This window comes from Vulpes vulpes, chromosome 13, assembly GCF_048418805.1.
Source record: "Vulpes vulpes isolate BD-2025 chromosome 13, VulVul3, whole genome shotgun sequence".
NCBI classification, from domain to species: Eukaryota; Metazoa; Chordata; class Mammalia; order Carnivora; family Canidae; genus Vulpes; species Vulpes vulpes.
Window position 1 is genome coordinate 149,431,109 of NC_132792.1, and position 22,848 is coordinate 149,453,956.

The window sequence follows — 22,848 nt, forward strand, 5'->3', positions numbered from 1 at the left end:
TTACATGAAAAAGTCTTTTGGGATTTGATTGGACTTGCCTTTCATTTATAGATTAATTTAGAAAGAAGTGCCATTTTTAACAGTGTAAGTCCTCCTATTTGTGAACCTATTATAATCTCATTTTGGTTTTTTCAAAATGTCCTTCAGTTGTGTTTTATAAACACATATACTAAAGATGATTGTAAGAGTGCTGCCCGCTTGTTTCTCTAGAACAGTATTGTTTAAGGGAATGGATATGATAGGCATTCTATAATGACGTGGAGAAGTATTTAAGAACATGTAATAAAGATAGTTCTCTTTTTTTTTAAAAAAGATTTTATTTATTTATGATAGACAGAGAGAGAGAGAGAGGCACAGACACAGGCAGAGGGAGAGGCAGGCTTCATGCGGGGAGCCGGACGTGGGACTTGATCCCAGGGCTCCAGGATTGTGCCCTGAGCCAAAGGCAGGCGCTAAACCACTGAGCCACCCAGGGATCCCCTAAAGATAGTTCTAAGAAAAAAAGTGTTTTACAAATTTCTTTATATAGGTTTTACACATCTTTTATTTGTTCCTAGATACCTTTTTGTAGCTACTGTAAATGGTAGCATTTTGGGATTACACATTATAATTGAATATTGTCAATGTTTAAGAACACCATTGATTTTATTTGCTGAGCTCTTTTAGTTCTAATGGTTTATATAGTTTCAGTTAGATTTTTTAAAATGTAGATAATCGTATCATTTGCAAGATTGATGGGTTTTTATCCTTTTCCTAACTTTACACATCTTTTTTTGTCTTACTACATTGATTAGAATCTTTAGTATAATGATGACTAGTAGTAGTCTTGGGGGTCATTTTTTTAAATTATGAATAAGTGTTTAATTTTATCGAATACTTCTTTTGCACAAACTGAGATCATGTATTTGTTAACCAACTTTGTTGTAGAATAATTTACATAAAATACATCCATTTTATGCATACAAATTGAGTTTTGACAAATGTATACAACTATGTAACCATCACCAAAATTCAGATATGGAGCCTTTTCTATCATTTTTAAAATTCCTTGTTGCTCTTAGTTCATAAGCTTTGTTGTCTCTAACTCCATTAATATGGTGAATAAACATTGACAGATTTTTCTGTTACCTTTGCATTCATAGAGAAAACCCCACTTTTTTTCATGCACTGTGGAATTAAGTTTACCTATACTTTATTCTTATACTTTGTTTAGTATATTTACCTCTAGTTTATTTGCATCTGTAGTCACACACACAGAAATGTACATGTGGTGTTTTAAAACATGCCGACCTTTTCTAATTTTAGCATCAAGATTTTACTGCCCTCATAAAACAGTGCGAAGATAGAGGTATTTGTTCTTTGAAGAGTTGATAAGACTCATCTATAAAAGTGTCTGAGCCTAGAGGGTGGTTAAGGTGTTATCTGACTTAGCCTTTAGCTAGCTATTCTAATCCTAGTACACTTTTTATTTTTAAGATTTTATTTATGCATTCATGAGACACACAGAGAGAGAGGCAGAGACACAGGCAGAGGGAGAAGCAGGCTCCATGCAGAGAGCCTGACGGTGGGACTTGATCCCAGGTCTCCAGGATCATGCCCTAGACCGAAGGTGCTGCTAAATTGCTGAGCCACCTGGGCTGCCCTAATCCTAGTACACTTAATGTTTATTTATTTCCATTTTGTTTGTTTCTTTTTTTTTAAGATTTTATTTATTTTTAAAGGATTTTATTTATTTATTCATGAGAGATAGAGAGAGAGGGGCAGAGACAAAGGCAGAGAGTGAAGCAGGCTCCATGCAGGGAGCCGATGTGGGACTTGATCCCAGGGCTCCAGGATCACACCCCAGGCCAAAGGCAGGCGCCAAACCACTGAGCCATCCAGGGATCCCCAAGATTTTATTTATTTATTCATGAGAGACACAGAGAGGCAGAGACACAGGTAGAGGGAGAAGCAGCCTCCCTGCAAGGAGCCTGATGTGGGGACTCCAGTATCAGGCCCTGAGCCAAAGGCAGGCGCTCAACTGCTGAGCAACCCAGGCGTCCCTCGTTTTTTCTTTCTTGAATCAATTTTGGTAATATTTGTTTGGAAAATAATCTGTTTCATCCATGTGCTCAGTATGTTGATATGAAACTATTTATAGTAGTTGCTTATGTTTGAAAAATCTTTACTTCACATATGATTATTTTCTTGATATTGTTTATGCTTTCTCTTTTTTGGTAATATCTTTAGGTTTCTTTGTTTTTATAGTCTTTCAGAAAGTCAGCTTTTAGTTTTTCTGAGTTTCTTTCTCTTTTTTTAAGTTTTCTGGTTCATTGAATTCTTATCTTTAGTTATGGTCTTCCTGCTTTCTTGAATTTTCTCTGTAATTTATAGCTTCTTGAGTTGAACACAGTTTGAGAGTTTTTTTTTTTTTTAAGATTTTGTTTATTTATTCATGAGAGACACAGAAAGAGAGAGAGAGAGAGAGGCAGAGACACAGGCAGAGGGAGAAGCAGGCTCCCTGTGGGGATCCCGATGTGGGACTCTATCCCAGGACCCCTGAATCATGACCGGAGCCAAAGGCAGACGCTCAACCACTGAGCCATCCAGGTACCCATAGGTTCAATATTATTGCTGATAAGCTTCTTTAAGTACTTTGCATAAAAAATCTGTGGGTGGTAGACTCTCTTAGTTTTTATTTCATCTTGCTCTTAAACTGTTTTATTTATTTTTATTTACCATAGGAAATATACTACATCATTATCTTTGACATTCCTTTTTTAGATGGCTTTATTGAGATACAATTCATACACCATACCAATTTACATATTTATATATTTATTTAATTTTTGATTTTTTTTTTTTTTTTTTTTATGATAGTCACAGAAAGAGAGAGAGAGAGGCAGAGACATAGGCAGAGGGAGAAGCAGGCTCCATGCACCGGGAGCCCGATGTGGGATTCGATCCCGGTCTCCAGGATCACGCCCTGGGCCAAAGGCAGGCGCCAAACCGCTGCGCCACCCAGGGATCCCATATATATTTATTTAATTTTTAAAAAATATTTTTAGATAAACTCTACACCCAATATGGGGGTCAAACTTAAACCCTGAGATCAAAAAAAAAAAAAATCCTTAGATCAAGAGTTGCATGTTCTAGTGATTGAGCCAACCAGGAACCTCCTTAATTTATAAATTTAAAGTGTGCAACTTGAAATAAATTTTTAAATATTTTCATCACTTCAAAAAGAAATCTCATACCCCTTAGCCATTCTCCCCCAGTCTCTCATCTCTCTCCCCTGACCCTAGCCAACCACTAATCTGCTTACTGTCTCTATATATTTCACTGTTCTGAACATTTCATACAAATGGAATCATGCAATATGATATAGTTCTTTCAGAATAGCTTTTTTTTTTTTTCTTAAAGATTTTATTTATTCATAGAGACTCAGAGAGAGAATGAGAGGCAGAGATACAGGCAGAGGGAGAAGCAGGCTCCATGCAGAGAGCCTGACGTGGGATTCGATCCAGGGTCTCCAGGATCACGACCTGGGCTGCAGGCAGCGCTAAGCCACTGCGCCACTGGGGTTGCTCCAGAATCGCTTCTTTCAATTAGCATAGTGTTTTTGAGGTCCATCCGTGTTGTAGCATATATCACTACTTCATTGCTTTTCATTGCCGAATAAATATTCCCTTTTATGTATATACTTTTTATTTATCCATTCATCAGTGTAGAGACTTTTTTTTTTTAAAAGTAAGCTCTATGTCCAGAGTGGGGCTTGAACTCATGACCCAGAGGTCAAGAGTTGTGTGTTTTACTGACCAAGCCAGTCGGGCACCCCGAGGGTAGAAACATTTTACGGTTGTTTCCACTTTTGACTATTATGAATAATGCTACTCTGAACATTTATGTACAAGTTTTGTGTGGACATATGTTTTCAATTCTCTTGAGTATATGTAACTAGGAATGGGATTGCTGGATTATATGGTAACTCTAGGCTTTTTTTTTTTTTTTTAGATTTTATTTAGAGAGTGAGAATGTACATGAAAGCAGTGGTAGGAACAGAGGGAGAGGGTAGAGAGAGAATGTCAAGCAGATTCCGCACTGAGCACAGAGCCTGACTTGAGCTTCGAAATGGGGCTCAGTCTCATGACCCTGTGATCATGACCTCAGCAGAAATCAAGAGTGGGTCACCTAACTGACTGAGCCACCTAGGCGCCCCAGCTCTAGTTTAGCTTTTTAAGGAACTCTTGAAATGTTTCCTACTTCCCTTGGTTTACAAGATCCTCTCTGACCTGGTCCCTGGCTGCTTCATTGATTTCATTACTGACCTTGGTCTCATCATTCTCATCTTGCTTTAATATTGTGTTGCAACCACACTAGCATTCTTATGTTTCCCCAAGGATAAGCCAAACACACTCTGGCCCTGTGGCTTTCATACTTGCTGTTCCCTGGTTCCTATCTGAAACCATCTGCCTGACTCACTTCACTCAGCTCTCTGTTCAGAGTGTTACCTTAACAGAGAGGCCTTTCCTGACAACTGGTATCACATTCCCTCCTGACCCCCTTGGTCATACTCTGTCCCCTTAATCTGCTTTTGTTTTTTCACCACTTAACTGAATATAATTTCTGTTTATTTTATCGTCTTCACCCACCCCCCACACTGTGTTATAAACTCCCCCTGAGCAAGGACTTTGTTTTGTATTTCTGTATCCCCTATCTAGTTCTCTAAGATCATTATCTGACATTGTACACTCAAGAAGTATTTATGAAGTAAATATGTAATTTTATATAAGTTGATCATATACATTTGAAAAAGAAATAAGGATAGCATTCCATTTTTTACTTTTTGTTTTTGGCTTCTTCTCTCCCTTGCATTCACTACACCTGTAGATATCCAATCTTAACCTTCAGATACCCAATCATTAACCAGTCTTAAAACCATTTACCCATTTTTCTCTACTTATGTGTCATATAGGAGTATGCTGGAAATTTGCAGGTCATTTATCTTATGAAAATTGATTCATGTATTCAGATTATTTGCAGCTTACTCTTTTAATGTAAGTATATGGTGGAAATCCTCCCAGTTCAGCTGCCATATAGATCTGTATTTGTATTTTAAATTGTTATTTTTTTTTAAGATTTTATTTATTTATTCATGAGAGACAGAGAGAGAGGCAGAGACACAGGCAGAGGGAGAAGCAGGCTTCATGCAGGGAGCCCGACATGGGACTCCATCCCAAGTCTCCAAGATCATGCCCTGGGCTGAAGGCAGCACTAAACCACTGAGCCACCTGGGCTGCCCAATTGTTATGTTTTTACAGTTTTTGTGCTCATAGTAAATCTCAATTTACTGTGAAATCTTAACTAATCAATGATGTATATATAGTAGTAAATGAAAATCCTCCCGTCTCCCTGATCCCACACACCTTCAAATAGATCATTACTTTGACAGTATGATATGTCTGATTTATCAGTGTATTTGTAAGTGAGCAGACAGGCACATGGGGTTTTGAGTTATTCTTTTATATAAGTATTACATGATACATTCCGTGACTTTTTTACTCAGCACTGTAACAGTAGTTCAACTCTGCATATTATGGTAATTTCTTTGCGCTTGGTACATACACTATTTTAATAGATCATATACATTAGGGGGTCGGATTTTTTATTTGGCTTGCATCCTTTTCCCTCCCATCTTCCACTCACAAGGCCAAGTATACCTTCAATCAGAGGACTCCCATCTTCTAGAAAATCTTTTTTTTCTTTTTAGGATTATTTATTTATTTATTCATGAGAGACACACAGAGAGAGAGGCAGAGACACAGGTAGAGAGAGAAGCAGGCTACATGCAGGGAGCCTGATGTGTGACTCGATCCTGGGACTCCAGGATTACCCCCTAAGCTGAAGGCAGGCACTCAGCTGCTGAGCCACCCAGGCATCCCTCCTTTTTTTTTTTTTTTTAAAGACTTTATTTATTTATTCATAGAGACACACGCACAGAGAGAGACACAAGTAGAGGGAGAAGCGGGCTCCATGCAGGGAGCCCAGTGTGGGACTCGATCCTGAGTCTCCAGGATCACGTCCCGGGCTGCGGGCGGCGCTAAACCGCTGTGCTACTGGGGCTGCCCTCTTTTTTTTTTTTTTTTTTTTTTCATTTGTTTTTATTGAAGTTTGATTTGCCAACATATTAGAAAATCTTTAACTTATTCAACTTTGCTTCTTTATCATTTCTTCTATTTTTATATTATATTCTTGTTCTTACTTGATAATTTATTTTTTATAATGTCTATTATGATATCCTTCAGCTATGAGAGGATCCTAAACTTTAAAAATTATTTTTAGATTGCTCTATTTTTTATGCCATCTACAGTAAGTTTCTCACCTTACTGTATTATATTGGCAGTCATTCATGGTTGTGATTTCTTCATGTGTTTCGTTTTTCTGTTTTTTAAAGATTTTATTTATTCACTTGAGAGAGAGAGAGAGACAGAGCATGGGCAGGGGGGAGAGGGAGAGGGAGAAGCAGACACCTCGCTCACCTAGGAACCTGACCAGGGGCTTGATCTCAGGACAAGCCTGAGATCTCAGGATCTCTCTCTCCAGAGAGATCGTGACCTGAGCTGAAGGCAGATGCTTAGACATCTGAGGCATCCAGGTGCCCCTTCATATATTTTGGAATTTTGATTTGCAAATTCTCCTTCACTACGATTATTTATGTGCTTATTTTCTTGTCATTGTTTTCCCCTCTTCCTGTCTAGCAGTTTTGTGGTTGTCTTTCATCTGGCCCCTGAATAGTCTCAACAAAGAGTCGATCTTAAATTGGCAGCATGGGGCCTCTGTTCCACTGTATCATAGGAGTTTGTGGATCTAGTCACTAAGTCAGCAGGCAGCTTAGTCTAGGCCCAGGTTTTGAGGCATTATCTGGCTCCCATCACTTCTAAAGTATGCCTCAGCTTTTGGCCATAGTTAATGGCAGGTCCTTTTCAGCCTCCTTTTCCAGGTAGGAAAGCTCTTCTTAGCCCTTGGTTTTATAGAGTGAAGCGGACTATTTCCTGCTCCTCTGGAGTACTGGGCCTCTTTTATGTTATAGGAAGCAAATTCATGCTTACTGGTGGATTTGCAACTTTGGCCTGACTTACAGCTTTTTCTTTTCTACTGTTTTATGATCCATAGAAATGTTTATTTTGTATATGCTTTGAGACATCTAATTTTCTTTTTTTTTTTAATTTTTATTTATTTATGATAGTCACACAGAGAGAGAGAGAGGCAGAGACACAGGCAGAGGGAGAAGCAGGCTCCATGCGCTGGGAGCCCGATGTGGGATTCGATCCCGGGTCTCTAGGATCGCACCCTGGGCCAAAGGCAGGCGCCAAACCTCTGCGCCACCCAGGGATCCCTCTTTCTAATTTTCTATATTTATCCAATAATGTTTTTTGGACAAAGGTGGGGGAATTTTGTGAATTTCCAAAACCAACTTGACCAGAAATCTGCAGTAGTCTTAAAAACACAAATCAGCTTTCATTCCTCTGCTTAAAAATCCTAAAATCTTCCAATTAAAAAATACTTGTAATACATTTCGAACTTCTTAACATTCCCTTACATGATCTGGCCCCTACCTACCTCGTCAAATTCATTTTAGGCACTTTCCTTTTTGCCATAGCCCTATGGTCCACCTTTCATTTCTTTGAAAGTGCTTTTCCCTGGTGCTTCTAAAGTTGTCATCTTCTCAATTTTTCTTTCTCATTTAAAGCTACATCCTCAGAGAGATCTTTCTTAACCACCTTAATGACAATAGCTTCTTCCCAGTACTCTATAATAATAATTGTTTATTTCTTTAAAGCACTTCTTACAATATATTTGTGTATTTACTTGTTCATGATCTCACAGAACTGAAAGCTCCATGAGCTTTTTTATTTTGCATTTGCATTATATGTGACCAGCATATAGCACCATACTCAATAAATATTGAGTGACAATTCATCCACGCACTCAACATATTTATCAGATGTCTACTGTATGCCAGAACTGTTCTCACCGTAGAGGATATCATGCTGAACAACACAAAGTCTCTGCTCTATGGAGCTTCTGTTCTAGTGGGAGAAGAAAATTATAAACAAATATAAAAGTAAATAATTAGTGGTAGGATGATGTATTTAGGTGATGAAAAACACTTTCTGGGGGACAATCAAGAGGAAGAGCTTTTCAGTTAGGGAAGAGGCTAGAATAAGTTTCCTAAGTCAAGAGTGAGCTTGAGTATTTATGGAATAGAGGGCCACTGAGGCTATAGTGGAGGGAATAGGGGGAGAAAACATTACAGGATAGTGTTAAGAGACTTGGCCAAGGCCAGCAAACACAGGCTAGGAATTTAAAAATATATGGTACCTTAAGAGAAATACAACTCTTCCATACAGAGGATGCTGGTGAGGCACAGGTGGGCGTGGTTATAGAGGATTAGATATCGGCGACCTAACAGGTGTGTTCAATAGCTCTGTTTAAGTTCTAGCAAAAGGGTTACTTACTTTCTAGTTATAAATTACTGCGTAGTTTGTTGTTTCATTTTCACCAGGGGTGCTGCTTTTCAATTCACGGTTCTTTTTCATCCCTTTAGTTATCACTTAGCGACCAGGATAAGCCGGACATCCTATGTAATGCATGCTTGTTTGCTTGTTCATGCACATAAGTTACACTGGGAATAGAAAGGAAGCCCTCAGTTAATGCTTTTTTGCTGAATGTCTACATTCGTGCAGGCTTTTAGAAGTTCACGTTTCCGAGTTTAGTCAGTACAATGACCTGAAAGCAAAACTAGGTTGATTACCCAATCTTTCATTTCCACTTTTTCATTTCCCTATGTTTTAGAAAGCAAGCGACTAGGGAAGGCAATGTCCTCAGGGGTGCCTACTTCCACATTTTTAAGAGCAAAGTTGTTTTTTTTTTTTAATATCCTTGCAGCAATCTTCTGATGATTAGTTGTCTCCCAGTAAGATGAGTTTTCATTTGTCAGTTATAACCTTTTGTGATCTTAATAGTAAAATTAATAATTGCTTCTATATTCTTTTTTAAAAAGTTCTTTGAAGTTAATTGAAGAGATCCCCTTTTTTTCCCTGTCCTTCACTAAACATGTAGTGATGACAAGGAGCTATTTTAAGTTTGTCTACATTAGACTTGATACACTTCCAGTTCTTTTGCTGACCCTTCAAGAAGACGACTTAGAAACAGTTCCTCTTCTTTCCTAATCATGCCAACTTGCTTAAGGCACTGTCAGAATATTTTCAGGTAGTTACTCACGTACAAATGGTTATGTTTCAAAAATTCTTATTCAGTCTTAGCTTTGGAATTTGAAATGCATTTTCACTCTGAAAAAATTTGCAAGTGGTATTATAAATGGGTACGTTTTAGGTTACCCTTTAAAGACCTATTTTTTTCCCTATAATGTAGCTGAAATACTGCACATTTATGTTGAAAAACATTAGGAAAATCACATTTCAGATGCCCATGAGTTCCTCTATAGATGCTTAAATAGGAATTGTAGGGAATAGTTTGAGGATAGTGGAGTCACAAAGATGTTCCTATGAAGGCTATGGAGAGAAAGCCATTGGGAACCCTTCTGGAGGAAGCCCATCTGTAGTTTCCTACATGGGAGGGACCAGCCATCTGCATATGATATATTCTTCAGTCAAATGTTTGTATATTAGGAGTAACTTTATGCTCTTAATTTAAGTGAAAAATCCACTTATAATAATCTTGAGTGAGGGAGTGAAAGTTTATCTGAAATTTTATAAGCAGATACTAACATTGGAAAATGCTTTCTTTGATGCATTTATAGGCAACATAGTCACATATTTAGTGATCATCTTTAATTGTGTGTTTGCCCCCCCCCCCCTTTAGTGCTTTTTAAAATGTTTGTGTGCTTGGTTTTATTTCTAAAATTATTACTGTTCCTTAGTTTTCTTTTCTAAAGATTTTTCTTTTTTTTTTTTAAAGATTTTATTTATTTATTCATGAGAGACACACACAGAGAGCGAGAGGCAGAGACATAGTCAGAGGGAGAGGCAGGCTCCATGTAGGGAACCTGATGTGGGACTTGATCCTGGGACTCCAGGATCACACCTGGGCCGAAGGTGGTGCTAAACTGCTGAGCCACCCAGGCTGCCCTGTTCCTTAGTTTTCAATGAAAGGAATTTAATTCACTTAAAAAAAAAGGGGGTACTGTAATGTTAATAGTTAAAACAGAGTTAACTCTAGAATTGTTCTATTTTCAGTTTTTTATCAGACATAATATGTTTTTATTATGTTGGAGCTAACTTTGACCATTTGTTATGAGTATAGTATATAAATATAGTATAATTCTGGACAAGGGGGTACTTCGGAAAGTTACATCCAGAATGTAAAAGAGCATATGCTTTGAATTCTAGGAAATGTGGGTTCTAATTCTATTCTAATCATTTCTCCGTTCTCACAGCTTGTTTTCTTATCTACCAAAGGAGGCTGATGAAACCTGCTTACCTCACAGGGTTGCTAATGGTTATTATACAAGATTGATTGGCAGGGGATACCAGCCCGTACTACTATAGGAGTGGGCTGTCGGGGGATTAAGTAGAGACAGCTACCATACCATTTTGTTTCTCTTCTCTATACTCCTGTTTTCATAGCCAAGTTTCTCAAAGAATAAACTGCATTCATCAGCTTCACTTTTAATCTCTCATTTTTGTCAAATCAGTTGTATTTAGTCTTTATATTGTTATGACTGTATAAATATTCTTCAGTATGAGTCAGGTAATCGTTACTATGAGTCTATTTTTCTTGAACAGCTTCCCATCCTTCTTTGGAATGATAATTGCTTTACTTTTCTGTGTATTTTGTTTGCTCTTGTTTCTATTACTAAACCTTTCCCAAACTCTTCAATAGAACTATAAAATTCCTCTCAGTGTGGTAAACACTTAAGGTTATCCATCAAATCCATTTTAAAACCTTTTCCTTTTTCTTGTCAATATTCTTCTAGGAGCCTTTTGTCTTCCTCTTCTAATCTAGACTGGTTGCTTTCTAGGCCTGCTGCAAGGCTTTTTGTCCCATCTGTTCCTGTCCTCATCATCCTAGGAATTTCCTGTACTTCTGTTTTGAATCATGTTTCCTGGTTCCTGTGTTTTCTTCTTTCTTGATTTATTCCCTTGTTTTGGTATAGCACATCCTCTACCACCCACCTCCTATTCCCACTCACCCCAGCCATCCCAACACCAGATCCTCTTTTATGGAAACTCTCTTATAACACCTGTGAAGCTTCTACTCTTCTTTTAATTCCCCTGTTGGATTGACCTCACCCTCCTTTGTGCCTCCACAGCACACTCTTGTCAAAGTATTGTTCCATCATACGTGTTGAGCACCTGCTCAACATGTCAAGCACTGTGTTCAAAACTAGGGTGTCCACCATTAAGAGAATGAGGTTCTTTCTTGTTCCCGAGGAAGTTATAAAAGAGAACATCGGGATCCCTGGGTGGCGCAGCGGTTTGGCGCCTGCCTTTGGCCCAGGGCGCGATCCTGGAGACCCGGGATCGAGTCCCACGTCGGGCTCCCGGTGCATGGGGCCTGCTTCTCCCTCTGCCTATGTCTCTGCCTCCCTCTCTCTCTCTCTCTCTCTCTCTCTCTGTGACTGTCATAAATAAATAAATAAAAAATTTAAAAGAGAACATCGTGGGTCTCATTGGAGGCAGTACTGCCCCCTAGCGGCCCCTTTGAAAAAGTGGGGGGAGCTTTTGATTACCACAGTAATGGAGAGGCTATAGCTGACATTTTGTAGTTAGGAGCCAGGAACACTAAAGGTCTTATATCCAGCACAACTTTAGAGTATTCCACCAGAAATTCATGTGTGAAAATCTTTTCATGATTATCCAAACCTAGTACCTAACTCCATTTTACACGTAAACTGCTCTTGGCACTTTTACATTGTCATTGCTTGTGCACCACATAACCACTATTGTCTATCAGTGTGGGTTTATAGACAGGTTTTTTTTTTTTTTTTTTAGAATAGTAAATGTTTATACAAAAATTAAGAATCCTGTGGAGGACAAATTATTTTGTAAGTTATGCAGTAACAATGAAGAATATAAATTCCCATATCCTATAAATTAAAGTAAGATGATTTTCTAGAGTAAGCGTTAATAAAGATTCTGTTCATTATTGTGTGGCTGTGTATACATATTGAGGTACACAGTGCATAGCTTGATGAATTCATACACACATGTACATGTAACTGCACCTTGACACATGTAACTGCACCTTGATCTAGATATGCTGCCTGTCTGCATGGTTGGGAAACATCAGACAAACTTATTTGTAAACAGTATATTTTCAAATAATTTGCCTATTATGTTTTCGTGTATACAATAACTACAATTGGAAGTATCCAAGAAGTCTAAAAACAAGGAAAGTAGTGTATTTATTATGTGTTAACAATTGGACCCATTGTCTTAAATTTAGAAGTATTTTACCTGAAAAGGTCATTGAGTTTAAAGAAAAAAGTATTAGACATATTATCTGAAAATGTAACTAACACATATTTATCCTGCTTCCTAACTTCATGGACAGTCTGTACTGCGTAATGTTTCCCAAACTACCCAAAGCAGTTTCCTTACCTTTCTTTCTGGTTAGTACTCCCCAGCCATCAGAGGTAACTACTGTTCTCACATACATTATCATATCTCTTCAAATATTCTTGTCCTTTTTTTTAAAGATTTTATTTATTCAGGAGACACACACAGAGAGAGGCAGAGACATAGGCAGAGGGAGAAGCAGGCTCCCTGCATGGAGCTTGATATGGGACTTGATCCCAAGACCCTGGGTTCAGGACCTGAGCAGAAAGCAGATTCTCATAGGTGCCCCGCCCCGCCCCATCTCTTCAAATATTCTTTCTCTGTTAGTCAACATGTTCAGGAAAGGTAAATAAAACTAAAAAGAAACAAATCTTTGTAACCAGAGCTACATTTTATCAGTTTATGAAATGTCTTAGGTTCAATTACAACTTTCATACTGCTTATTTTCAAAGGATCGTGAATTACTTAGCATTTCCAACATCATTTTTTTTTTCCAACAGCATTTTTAACTGAAAAGAATTTTGATACAGTATGTGGTTATTATAAAAGCAACAAAGCTAGTAGGAAATATGTTACAGAAGATTTGAGAGTCCTTTTAAAAAGGACTAGAACCAAATATTACTAAGTTAATGGAAACAAAATATAGGAATTTCATTTTTTTTTAATTAATAGAAATGATTTTTTTTCTTTTTTTTAGAGAGCGTGCACATGGGGATGCAAGCAGGGATAGGGAGCAAAGGGAGAGGGAAAGAGAATTTTAAGCAGGCTTCATGCCCAGTGTGGAGCCCAATGTGAGCCTCAATCTTACAACAGGATCATGACCTGAGCTAAAAACCAACTGAGCCATCCAGGCACCCAAGAAGTGTTTTTAAAATACTTCCTTTTGGGCAGCCTCCGTGGCTTAGCGGTTTAGCACTGCCTTCAGCCCAGGGTATGATCCTGGAGACCTGGGATCAGGTCCCACATCGGGCTCCCTGTGCGGAGCCTGCTTTTCCCTCTGTGTCTCTGCCTCTCTCTCTCCCTCTCTCTGTGTCTCTCATGAATAAATAAATATAATCTTTAAAAAAAAATAAAAAATAAAATACTTCCTATTATTGCCACAGTAAATACTAAAAAAATTTTATTTTTATATAATAATAAATTAAGTGAGTATTAAGATTTTAATATTAAAAAAGCTTTAAAATTCTGATTATATTTTTGGGTCACTTGTGTTTATTCTTATTCAAAATCTATCCATAGAGATCAACCACATATCTTCTCTGTAGTTTGTCATATTCTTGTTTTGTTTGGTCTAGTCTATCCTGTGTTCCTTATTGCCTTTTGATAATATTATTGCTGAAGTCTTTTTAAGTAAATATATATATTAAATGTAGTCTGTATTATGGTGGAATTTCAGAGTAGAATTTAGTCATACACCTTCCCATATTATAATGTAGGGAATTATTTTGATGTGACATTTTTAGTAAGACCATCTTATTTGTACAAATACTGCACTTTCTAATTTTCACCATTTCAACAGCCTATACTTTGACTCACTCAGTAGGTTATCTATACTTCATCATTTCCTTCTTATCATATTCAAATAATATAGCCTGTTCTCATAAAACACTAATTTTTCTATTTCTGTTTATCTGATCTTTTGTTTTCTATGTGGAATGACTTCTAATAAAAATTTTCTTAAATTCATACATACTCAGGATATAGGTGCAGTTATTTGAGTACTTCATTGTGTCTTCTGATATGGTTGGATATGAGCATATTAAACATTAAATAGTATTTTATTATGTTTTTTCCTTTGTATTTTTATTTATATGTACAGAAATATCTATGAGGTTTTTTTTTAGAATAGTAAGGGGAACTTTACAAAATATGTTCTAAAGGGGGAAGTTGGGTCTGATAGGGTTGAGGGTTGATTCATTGCAATGAATCTTCCAGGTGTTCTTCCAGAATTGTTCAGGACTCAGTGGCAGTCTGTAGCAGAGGAATGCTCAGTTCAGGCAGAGGGTAGAATTCATGGCAGGGATCATGGAAACATGAGGCTGCACAGAAAAAGTTTGAGCTGATTTTTCAACAAGTACTGGTTTGTTTCTGTTTTTTCTATGTGTCTCTCTCTTCTAAGCTGAAAGTTCTTTGGGGGCCGAGACCATTTTTCCTTACTGAGCCCCTAGTGCTCAGCCTAATCGACAGAAAATACATAATAGATGTTGGAAGAATGGGCAACTCCCACACAGGTGTGTAAATTTGAGGGAGAGAGCAGAAGTGTGGGCCTGGCCAGGAGCCAGATTGCCACAAGAATACCAAGAGATGGATCACTTACGTATTTGCCAATATTCAGAAGGAAATTTAATAATTGCCTAAGTACTTTGGGGAGATCTCCCTAAATCTTAAAAATAATTGAAATTAGCATATTATTCTAAGGCAAGGGTCCTTAGAATAAAGGATTATGAATTTGGATAGAAAAACTTATATTATTTTTACTAACCTCACACTGAAACATTTTCTTCAATATTGAATGTAGGTCGTAGTGGTAGCATTAGTAGTATTTGTAACTTTTTTGCTACTAAAAGCCATAGATATTTTCTTTTTTTAAGATTTTATTTATTTATTCATAAGGGACACAGAGAGAGGCAGAGACATAAGCAGAGGGAGAAGCAGGCTCCATGCAGGGAGCTTGATGCGGGACTCGATCCTGGGACTCCAGGACCACACCCTGGGCCAAAGGCAGTCACCAAACCACTGAGCCACCCAAGCGTCCTGCCGTAGATATTTTCAATATTAGTTTTTGCTTGTACTTCACAATATTATTTATGCTCGTTATTTTCATATTGTAATTATTAGACCTACCACTTGATCTCGTTATTTAAACCATTAATAAAGCACATGTGTTTACCCATCTATAACTTTGTAATCATTGTATTTTTAAATTTTATTTTAAAATATTCTGAAATTCTAGAGTAAGCAAAAGCAGTATCCTAATGATAGAAATCAGATGAGTGGTTGCTTCTTCTAGAGAAAGTTGATTGGGAAAAGGGTATCAGAGAACTTTCTAGAGTGGTGGAAGTGTCCCATGCATGGTGTGTATATTATCACCGGTGACTGAATGTTAAACTTGAGGTCTGCATTTCACTGTATGTAAATTATACCTCAATCTAAAAACTAGTACATTTAGAACTATTCTTAGAAGGTGTCTGTAGGCTTCATCAAATTGCCAAAGAAATCTGGTAACAAAAATGGTTAAGAACCTTTTTTCTGAGGCCATATCCTGTTGCCTTTACTTTTTTCTTTCTTGTGTACCTTTTTTCTCGCAGTTACTTTTGCTGTCCATTTCCCTTTTTTCTAAATGTGTTCTCACTTTTTTGACCTAGGGAAAGTTAGAAAAGAAAAATAGCAGTTATGAAAGAAATTTTTTGTTTGGCTTATTTGCCACTTTCTTGAAGCCGGTAAGGTAGCTCTCCTAATATAGTTATGTATTTCCTTAGACTTGAAGTAATTTCTAGTGAGAACTACTCTTCTAAAAACTAATTTGTAGATGATTCCAAAATGGAATGACTTTTCTTACCCAGTTTTCCTTGGAGTTTTAGTAGGATATTTATCTCTTTATATCATTGAATATACAGTTCTGTTGTGAAGTAGCTGTGAACATTTATAACAAAGATTGGAAGGAAATAAAATGTATTAGGAGTCAGAAAGGCATCCAGGAAGAAAGGAAAGAAAAATTAATATTACTGACAGTCTAATCCAGATTTTTTCCCCCAGAAATCCCATCTAGGTATCCTAGATGCAGTGTGATTATATATTCCAAATTCAAATTTGTTTTACTTCTGTAAAATTCAGAATAATACAAAAATCAAATACTAACATTTATTTATTTATTTATTTATTTATTTATTTATTTATTTATTTATTTATTTATGAGAGACACAGAGAGAGAGAGAGAGAGAGAGGCAGAGACACAGACACAGGCTCCCACGTGGGGAGCCCGACGCGGGACCCGATCCTGGGACCCCAGGATCACGCTCTGGGCTGAAGGCGGCACTAAACTGCTGAGCCACCCAGGGATCCCCCTATATTTATTTTAACTTAAAGATGTTAAACATAGCGGTATATCATGTATAGAACAAACATTATGCTTTTAGTGGCACACAATGCTAAGACTACTCCTTATATAACTCTTGTTGCCTATCATCTTATAAACTGTTAGTTTAACTCTACTGTTCTAACATTTTCACAGTCTTTTTATTTAAATAAATTTAGTAGGATACTTATTTTAATAGATTACAAAGTATTCTAAGAAAGATTGAGCTAAAATGGATAGTCCTAACAGATTTTTGTCAAAATAATGTCTGTGTCTTTTATGACTTGGTATTAGATAAAAACTTAAAATACTATTTGGTGGTTTCTTTGCAGCCTCTCGTGTGGAAACTTTGAAATACAGAGGAGAAACAATAGCTAAGGAGATCAGTGAAGCCATGAAGGTAAAAGCTTCTGCTAAAAAGTTATAAAATGAACAAAATGTAGCTAAGTATTTGCTTTCAATATCCATATGTATTTTAGTCTATTGTAACAGGAATTCTCAGTAGTCTTTTAAGTAGATCTTTAATGAATTTATTAAAGTGACAATAACATTGAGAATAACATTTAGTAGGCACCAGTATGTGCCAGTTTTATATCTGGCTTCTTTGACGATTGATTATACTTTTGAATTCTGAGAGGTAGCAGTCTATCAAAAAATTCTGGATAATAATACCACCTAACATTTAGTGAGCATTTATGGGTCATATATTATCTAACTGCTTTACATATATTACCTTATTTAATGCTTGCAATAATCCTATGAGATAGATACTGCTAATTTCCCTATTTTATAGTTGAGAAACTGAGAGGCACAGAGAGGCTATAGATTGCCCAAATAAGACAGGACTTAAACCTTGGATGTTTGGCCCCAGACCCTATATTCCTTTTTTTTTTTTTCTTAAACATTTTATTTATTTGAGAGAGAGAGAGAGAGCACGCACATGAGAAAAATGGGGGGGAAGAGGGCAAGGGAGAAGCATACTCCTTGCTGAGCAGGGAGCCCGATACGGGATCATAACCTGAGCCCAAGGCAGATGTCCAACTGACTGAGCCACCCAGGCTCCCCTGGAGCCTATGTTCTTAACTGCTATATTATGCTGCATATCCAACTTGGAGTCCTAATATTATTATAATAAAATTGTTTATATTCTTGACAGTTATTTTATGCACATAGGAAAACATTTGGATTTCTAGTGTATGGAAATTATTTAAAGATTCCTCTGAGTTCTACATTCTGATGATTTTCTATAACATTCTTTTTTTTTTTTTTTTTAAGATTTTATTTATTTATTCATGAGAAACACAGAGAGGAGAGAGAGAGGTAGAGACAGAGGCAGAGGGAGAAGCAGGCTCCATGCAGGGAGCCCGATGTGGGACTCAATCCCAGGTCTCCAGGATCAGGCCCTGGGCTGAAGGCGGCGCTAAACCGCTGAGCCACCTGGGCTGCCCTATAACATTCTTCTGTGGTTTGTATTGATTCCATGATTTTCTTCTGGTACTCATAGCATGTTCTTTATCAAGAGTTGGCAAGCTGTGGTGAGCAAGCAAAAACCCAGCTTGCTACTTAGTCTTTGTAAATAACACTTCACTGGAACACAGTTATCGCCATTCATTTACTTATTATCTGTGGCTTCTTTACATTATAGTGGCAGAGTTGAGTGATTGTGATAGAGATGTAAGGCCCTTTACAGGAAAAATGTACTGATTCTTGCTCTTGATGATCAAGATTTCTAAAATACTTACTATCCTAAAATATGGAATTTCAGACATTAAATCCTTGGCTCTGAAATTCTGTTTCTTCCTGTGGTCAAAGTTTTATTTTACTATCAGGCATTGTAGGAATAGAATGTATATTTTTAGTTTTAATTTTTGGTTAAAATCTTCAGCTAATAGTATTTTAAGATAAAGTTGAATATCCATGACCCAAATAATTACATCTTAGGAAAAGCTTTGACCTGAAAAATTAAAATCTAGAGTGTTGTCTCTATCTCTGTGTGTTTGTGTTCCAGCCTGAGATTAATGTTATTACTGTTGTTTGTTTAAGTCCTTACCTGCATTAATTGAACAAGGAGATGGATTTTCCCAAGTTTTAAAGATGCAGCCTATTATCCAGCTCCAGAGAGTCCACCAAGAAGTCTTTTCCGGCTGTTATAAGAAACCAGATATTAAGCCTGAGAACTTTATAACACAGATAGAAACCACACCAACAGAGACTTCAACCAGAAAAGCCACTGATGTGGTCCTGAAAAGAAGGCGAACTGAAGACTGCCCCCAGAGAAAACGGTATCCATTGCAGCCAAAGAGAATTAATCTTGACACATAAGCTCTTGTTTGTCTTGAGAGTTGAAATTCGGCACTGTCAACAGCCTAATGCCTAGACAGGACGTCATTTAAAAAGATAAATAACTCTTTAACTAGCGATTCCTTTATACAAAAATAGTAGTGCTGTGCTGGGATATAATGTAATAATTCTATTTCCTTATCACTTCGTCTTTAGTAGATGAAAAGTATATTTTTAAAATATTGACACAAAGCCCATCAGCAGGCATTGAGAGTGCAAGCTTTACTGCCCTTAAATGTAATCAACCCTTGGCTGCCTTACAGCTTTTGTGGAATATCACAAGTAGCACATTCTGTTGGATTTCTAGTATACATCTTTCTTTAAAAAAGAACAGTGTCACAGTTGTCTCTATAAAAGTGCTAAAAGTAATCATCAGTTCTGTGTGGGAGCCAGAAGCAGATAAGGTTTTAGGTTTTTTTCCAACGCAATTTGATTTATCACATTGACATGCACATGAGAAGACTGACTTTGACTCAGCTATTCCAAGTTCAGCTAATTTGGATTTGTGGTATTATTTTTAAGATTTTTCTGCTTTTGTTTTGTAAAACAAAGAAAATGACTTATTTATATAAGACTTTCTCTTAGAAATAAAAATTGGCATATATAGCCAGTGTTTCTTGTTTTCCACAGGCCTTTCAACTTTTAAATACTTACTTGACTTGGGATGAATAGTTTCTTTTCAGGATTTCTCATTATTTCTTTGTACATGATTGCAGTTAAACAATATATATTGGATTAAAAAAATAACAAACTGTCATTGTGGAACAAATAGTCATACTGAACTATTTTACATTTAAGGAGATTTATTTATTAAAGATACTATTGGTAGAAGGCTGAGAAAGTTATATCGCCTATAGTTTTAACATTTCACCATAGTTTCTTATAGTTCTTACTGTCTCTCTTCCTCACATTAATACAATGGAGGCAGGGCCATCTAACTTTTCTCCTTTGGATGACAATATAACTTCATTTATTTGCAGAGGAATTTGCTAATCATGATGTTGGAAAATTATACTTTTCTTGTTTATTATGTCTTAACAATCATAACTGACTAAATGTGGCAGAAAGTCTGTTTCAGTGAAGAAAATTTGCAAAGCCACTTTATTGCACTCTGTATTTTAATGTTACAATTTGAGATCTGTGTATTTGTTATAGCAGTGTGCTTTTATTTAAAATAACGTACAAAGACTGAAGTCTTGATATTGTGTATTTTTTAGTCTTGAAGTCTGCTTTAGTTGAATGGTAGGTAAGCATCCTGCATTTCAGAACATTATTAAAATTTCCCCTTAAAATTGTTTTGAAGCTACAGAATATTGTTATTCTAATACACTGCTATGCTTTTTAGAGTATAAAATTCTGTATGAATTGTTTCATTTCAGTAGCCTGTAAATAGAACAATTATTATTAATTCTCCTCGATTAATTACATTGTCATTGTATAAGAAAATGTCTTCATTTTTTAAGAGCTACATATTGAAATACATAGAATTTAATGACTTGATGTCTTGGATTTGCTCTGAAATATGTTAGCAAAGAGAGAAAAGGAATAGATTAAGTAAATGTAGCAAAGATCTTAATAATGTTGGATCTGTGTGATGTATCCATCCTTCTACTCTTGTGCCTATTTGGAAATTTTTATAATTAAAATAAAAGTTTTATATTAAAGTTCCCAGACAAATGAAACTTGAAATCCCCGAGAGCCCAGTTTTACTCCACAGAGCAGAGTTCCAAATGAAATACTACTGGGGAGGGCAGTATATTAGCATTATTAACTAGGATAAGCATGGCCTGATAGCAGTAAAAGTATTAGGTAAGTGTGTGTGTGTGTGTGTGTGTGTGTGTGTGTATGTGTATACATATATATTATGTTAGTAATCTCCACACTCAATGTGGGACTTGGACTCAACCCCAAGATCAAGAGTCACATGCATCTCCATCTGAGCCAGCCAGGTGCTCCAAGTATAAATTTTTAGGAAGAGAAATTGAATTCCTGCATAAGCCAAGAACTGCTAACTAAGATAATGAAAAGTAAGAAAGTCTATAGTTGCAGGCAGTGTTGAAGAAAAACCAAAATCAGATTTTTTGCAACGGGCTTGCTGCCAGAACACAGGTGTTGTGAAAACCACCGCTAAACCTAAACCAAAATGGGAAAGGAAAAGACACATCAACATCATCGTCATTGGACACATAGATTCGGGCAAGTCTACCACTACTGGCCATCTGATCTACAAATGTGGTGGGATCGACAAAAGAACTATCGAAAATTTGAGAAGGAGGCTGCTGAGATGGGAAAAGGCTCCTTCAAGTATGCCTGGGTCTTGGATAAACTGAAAGCTGAATGTGAATGTGGTATCACCATTGATATCTCCCTGTGGAAATTCGAGACCAACAAGTATTATGTGACCATCACTGATGCCCCAGGACCCAGACTTTATCAAAAACATGATTCCAGGCACATCTCCGGCTGACTGTGCTGTCCTGATTATTGCTGCTGGTGTTGGTGAATTTGAAGCAGGTATCTCCAAGAATGGGCAGACCCATGAGTATGCCCTTCTGGCTTACACACTGGGAGTAAAACAACTAATTATTGGTGTTAACAAAATGGATTCCACTGAACCACCCTACAACCAGAAGAGAAACAAGGAAATCGTTAAGGAAGTCAACACCTACATTAAGAAAATTGACTACAACCCTGATGCAGTAGCATTTGTGCCAGTTTCTGGTTGGAATGGTGACAACATGCTGGAGCCAAGTGCTAATAACATGCCTTGGTTCAAGGGCTGGAAAGTCACCTGTAAAGATGGGAATGCCAGTGGAACCACACTGCTTGAAGCTCTGGATTGCATTCGGCCACCAACTCGTCCAACTGATAAGTCCTTGTGTCTGCCCCTCCAGGACATCTACAAAATTGGTGGTACTGGTCCTGTCCCAGTGGGCTGAGTGGAGCCTGGTGTTCTTAAGCCTGGCATGGTGGTTACCTTTGCTCCTGTCAGTGTTACAACTGAAGTAAAGTCTGTTGAAATGCACCATGAAGCTTTGAGTGAGGCTCTTCCTGGGGACAATGTGGGCTTCAATGTCAAGAACGTATCTGTCAAAGATGTTCATCATGGAAACGTGGCTGGTGACAGCAAAAAATGACCCACCAATGGAAGCAGCTGGCTTCACAGCTCAGGGGATTATCCTGAACCATCCAGGCCAAATCAGTGCTGGATATGCACCTGTGCTGGATTGTCACACAGCTCACATTGCTTGCAAGTTTGCTGAGCTGAAGGAGAAGATAGATTGTCGTTCTGGAAAAAAGCTGGAAGATGGTCTCAAGTTCTTGAAATCTGGGGATGCTGCCATTGTTGATATGGTTTCTGGCAAACCTATGTGTGTTGAGAGCTTCTCTGACTATCCTCCTCTGGGCTGTTTTGCTGTTCGTGACATGAGACAGACAGTTGCTGTGGGTATCATCAAAGCAGTGGACAAGAAGGCAGCTGGAGCTGGCAAAGTCACCAAGTCTACCCAGAAAGCTCAGAAAGCTAAATGAATATTATCCCTAATACCTGCCACCCCAGGCTTAATCAGTGGTGGAAGAACGGTCTCAGAACTGTTTGTGTCAATTGGCCATTTAAGTTTAATGGTAAAAGACTGGTTAATGATAACAATGCATCGTAAAACCTTCCAAAGGAAAGGAGAATGTTTTGTGGACCATTTGGTTTGTGTGTGTGTGTGTGTGTGTGTGTGTGTGTGTGTGTGGCAGTTTTAAGTTCTTAGTTTTTAAAATCAGTACTTTTTAATGGAAATGACCGAAAATCTGTCACAGAATTTTAAGACCCATTAAAACAAAAGTTTAATGAGAAAAAAAAGAAAAACCAAAATCAAATGT

General features: G+C 37.3%; 1 protein-coding gene across 2 annotated transcripts in view; it reads left to right on the top strand.

Moving 5' to 3' along the window:
- Positions 1 to 20,655, top strand: part of NSL1 (NSL1 component of MIS12 kinetochore complex) — a 38,158-nt gene extending 17,503 nt beyond the window's left edge. The window contains exons 5-6 of one of the 2 annotated variants that reach the window (XM_026001082.2): positions 16,971 to 17,038; positions 18,682 to 20,655. In XM_026001082.2, the coding sequence (XP_025856867.2) occupies positions 16,971 to 17,038; positions 18,682 to 18,960 (347 nt within the window). In that variant the 3' untranslated portion in view covers positions 18,961 to 20,655. Of the gene's footprint in view, positions 1 to 16,970; positions 17,039 to 18,646 lie in introns of both variants that reach the window. The other variant, XM_026001083.2, reaches the window with a different exon arrangement.
- The last annotated feature ends 2,193 nt before the right edge of the window (positions 20,656 to 22,848 follow it).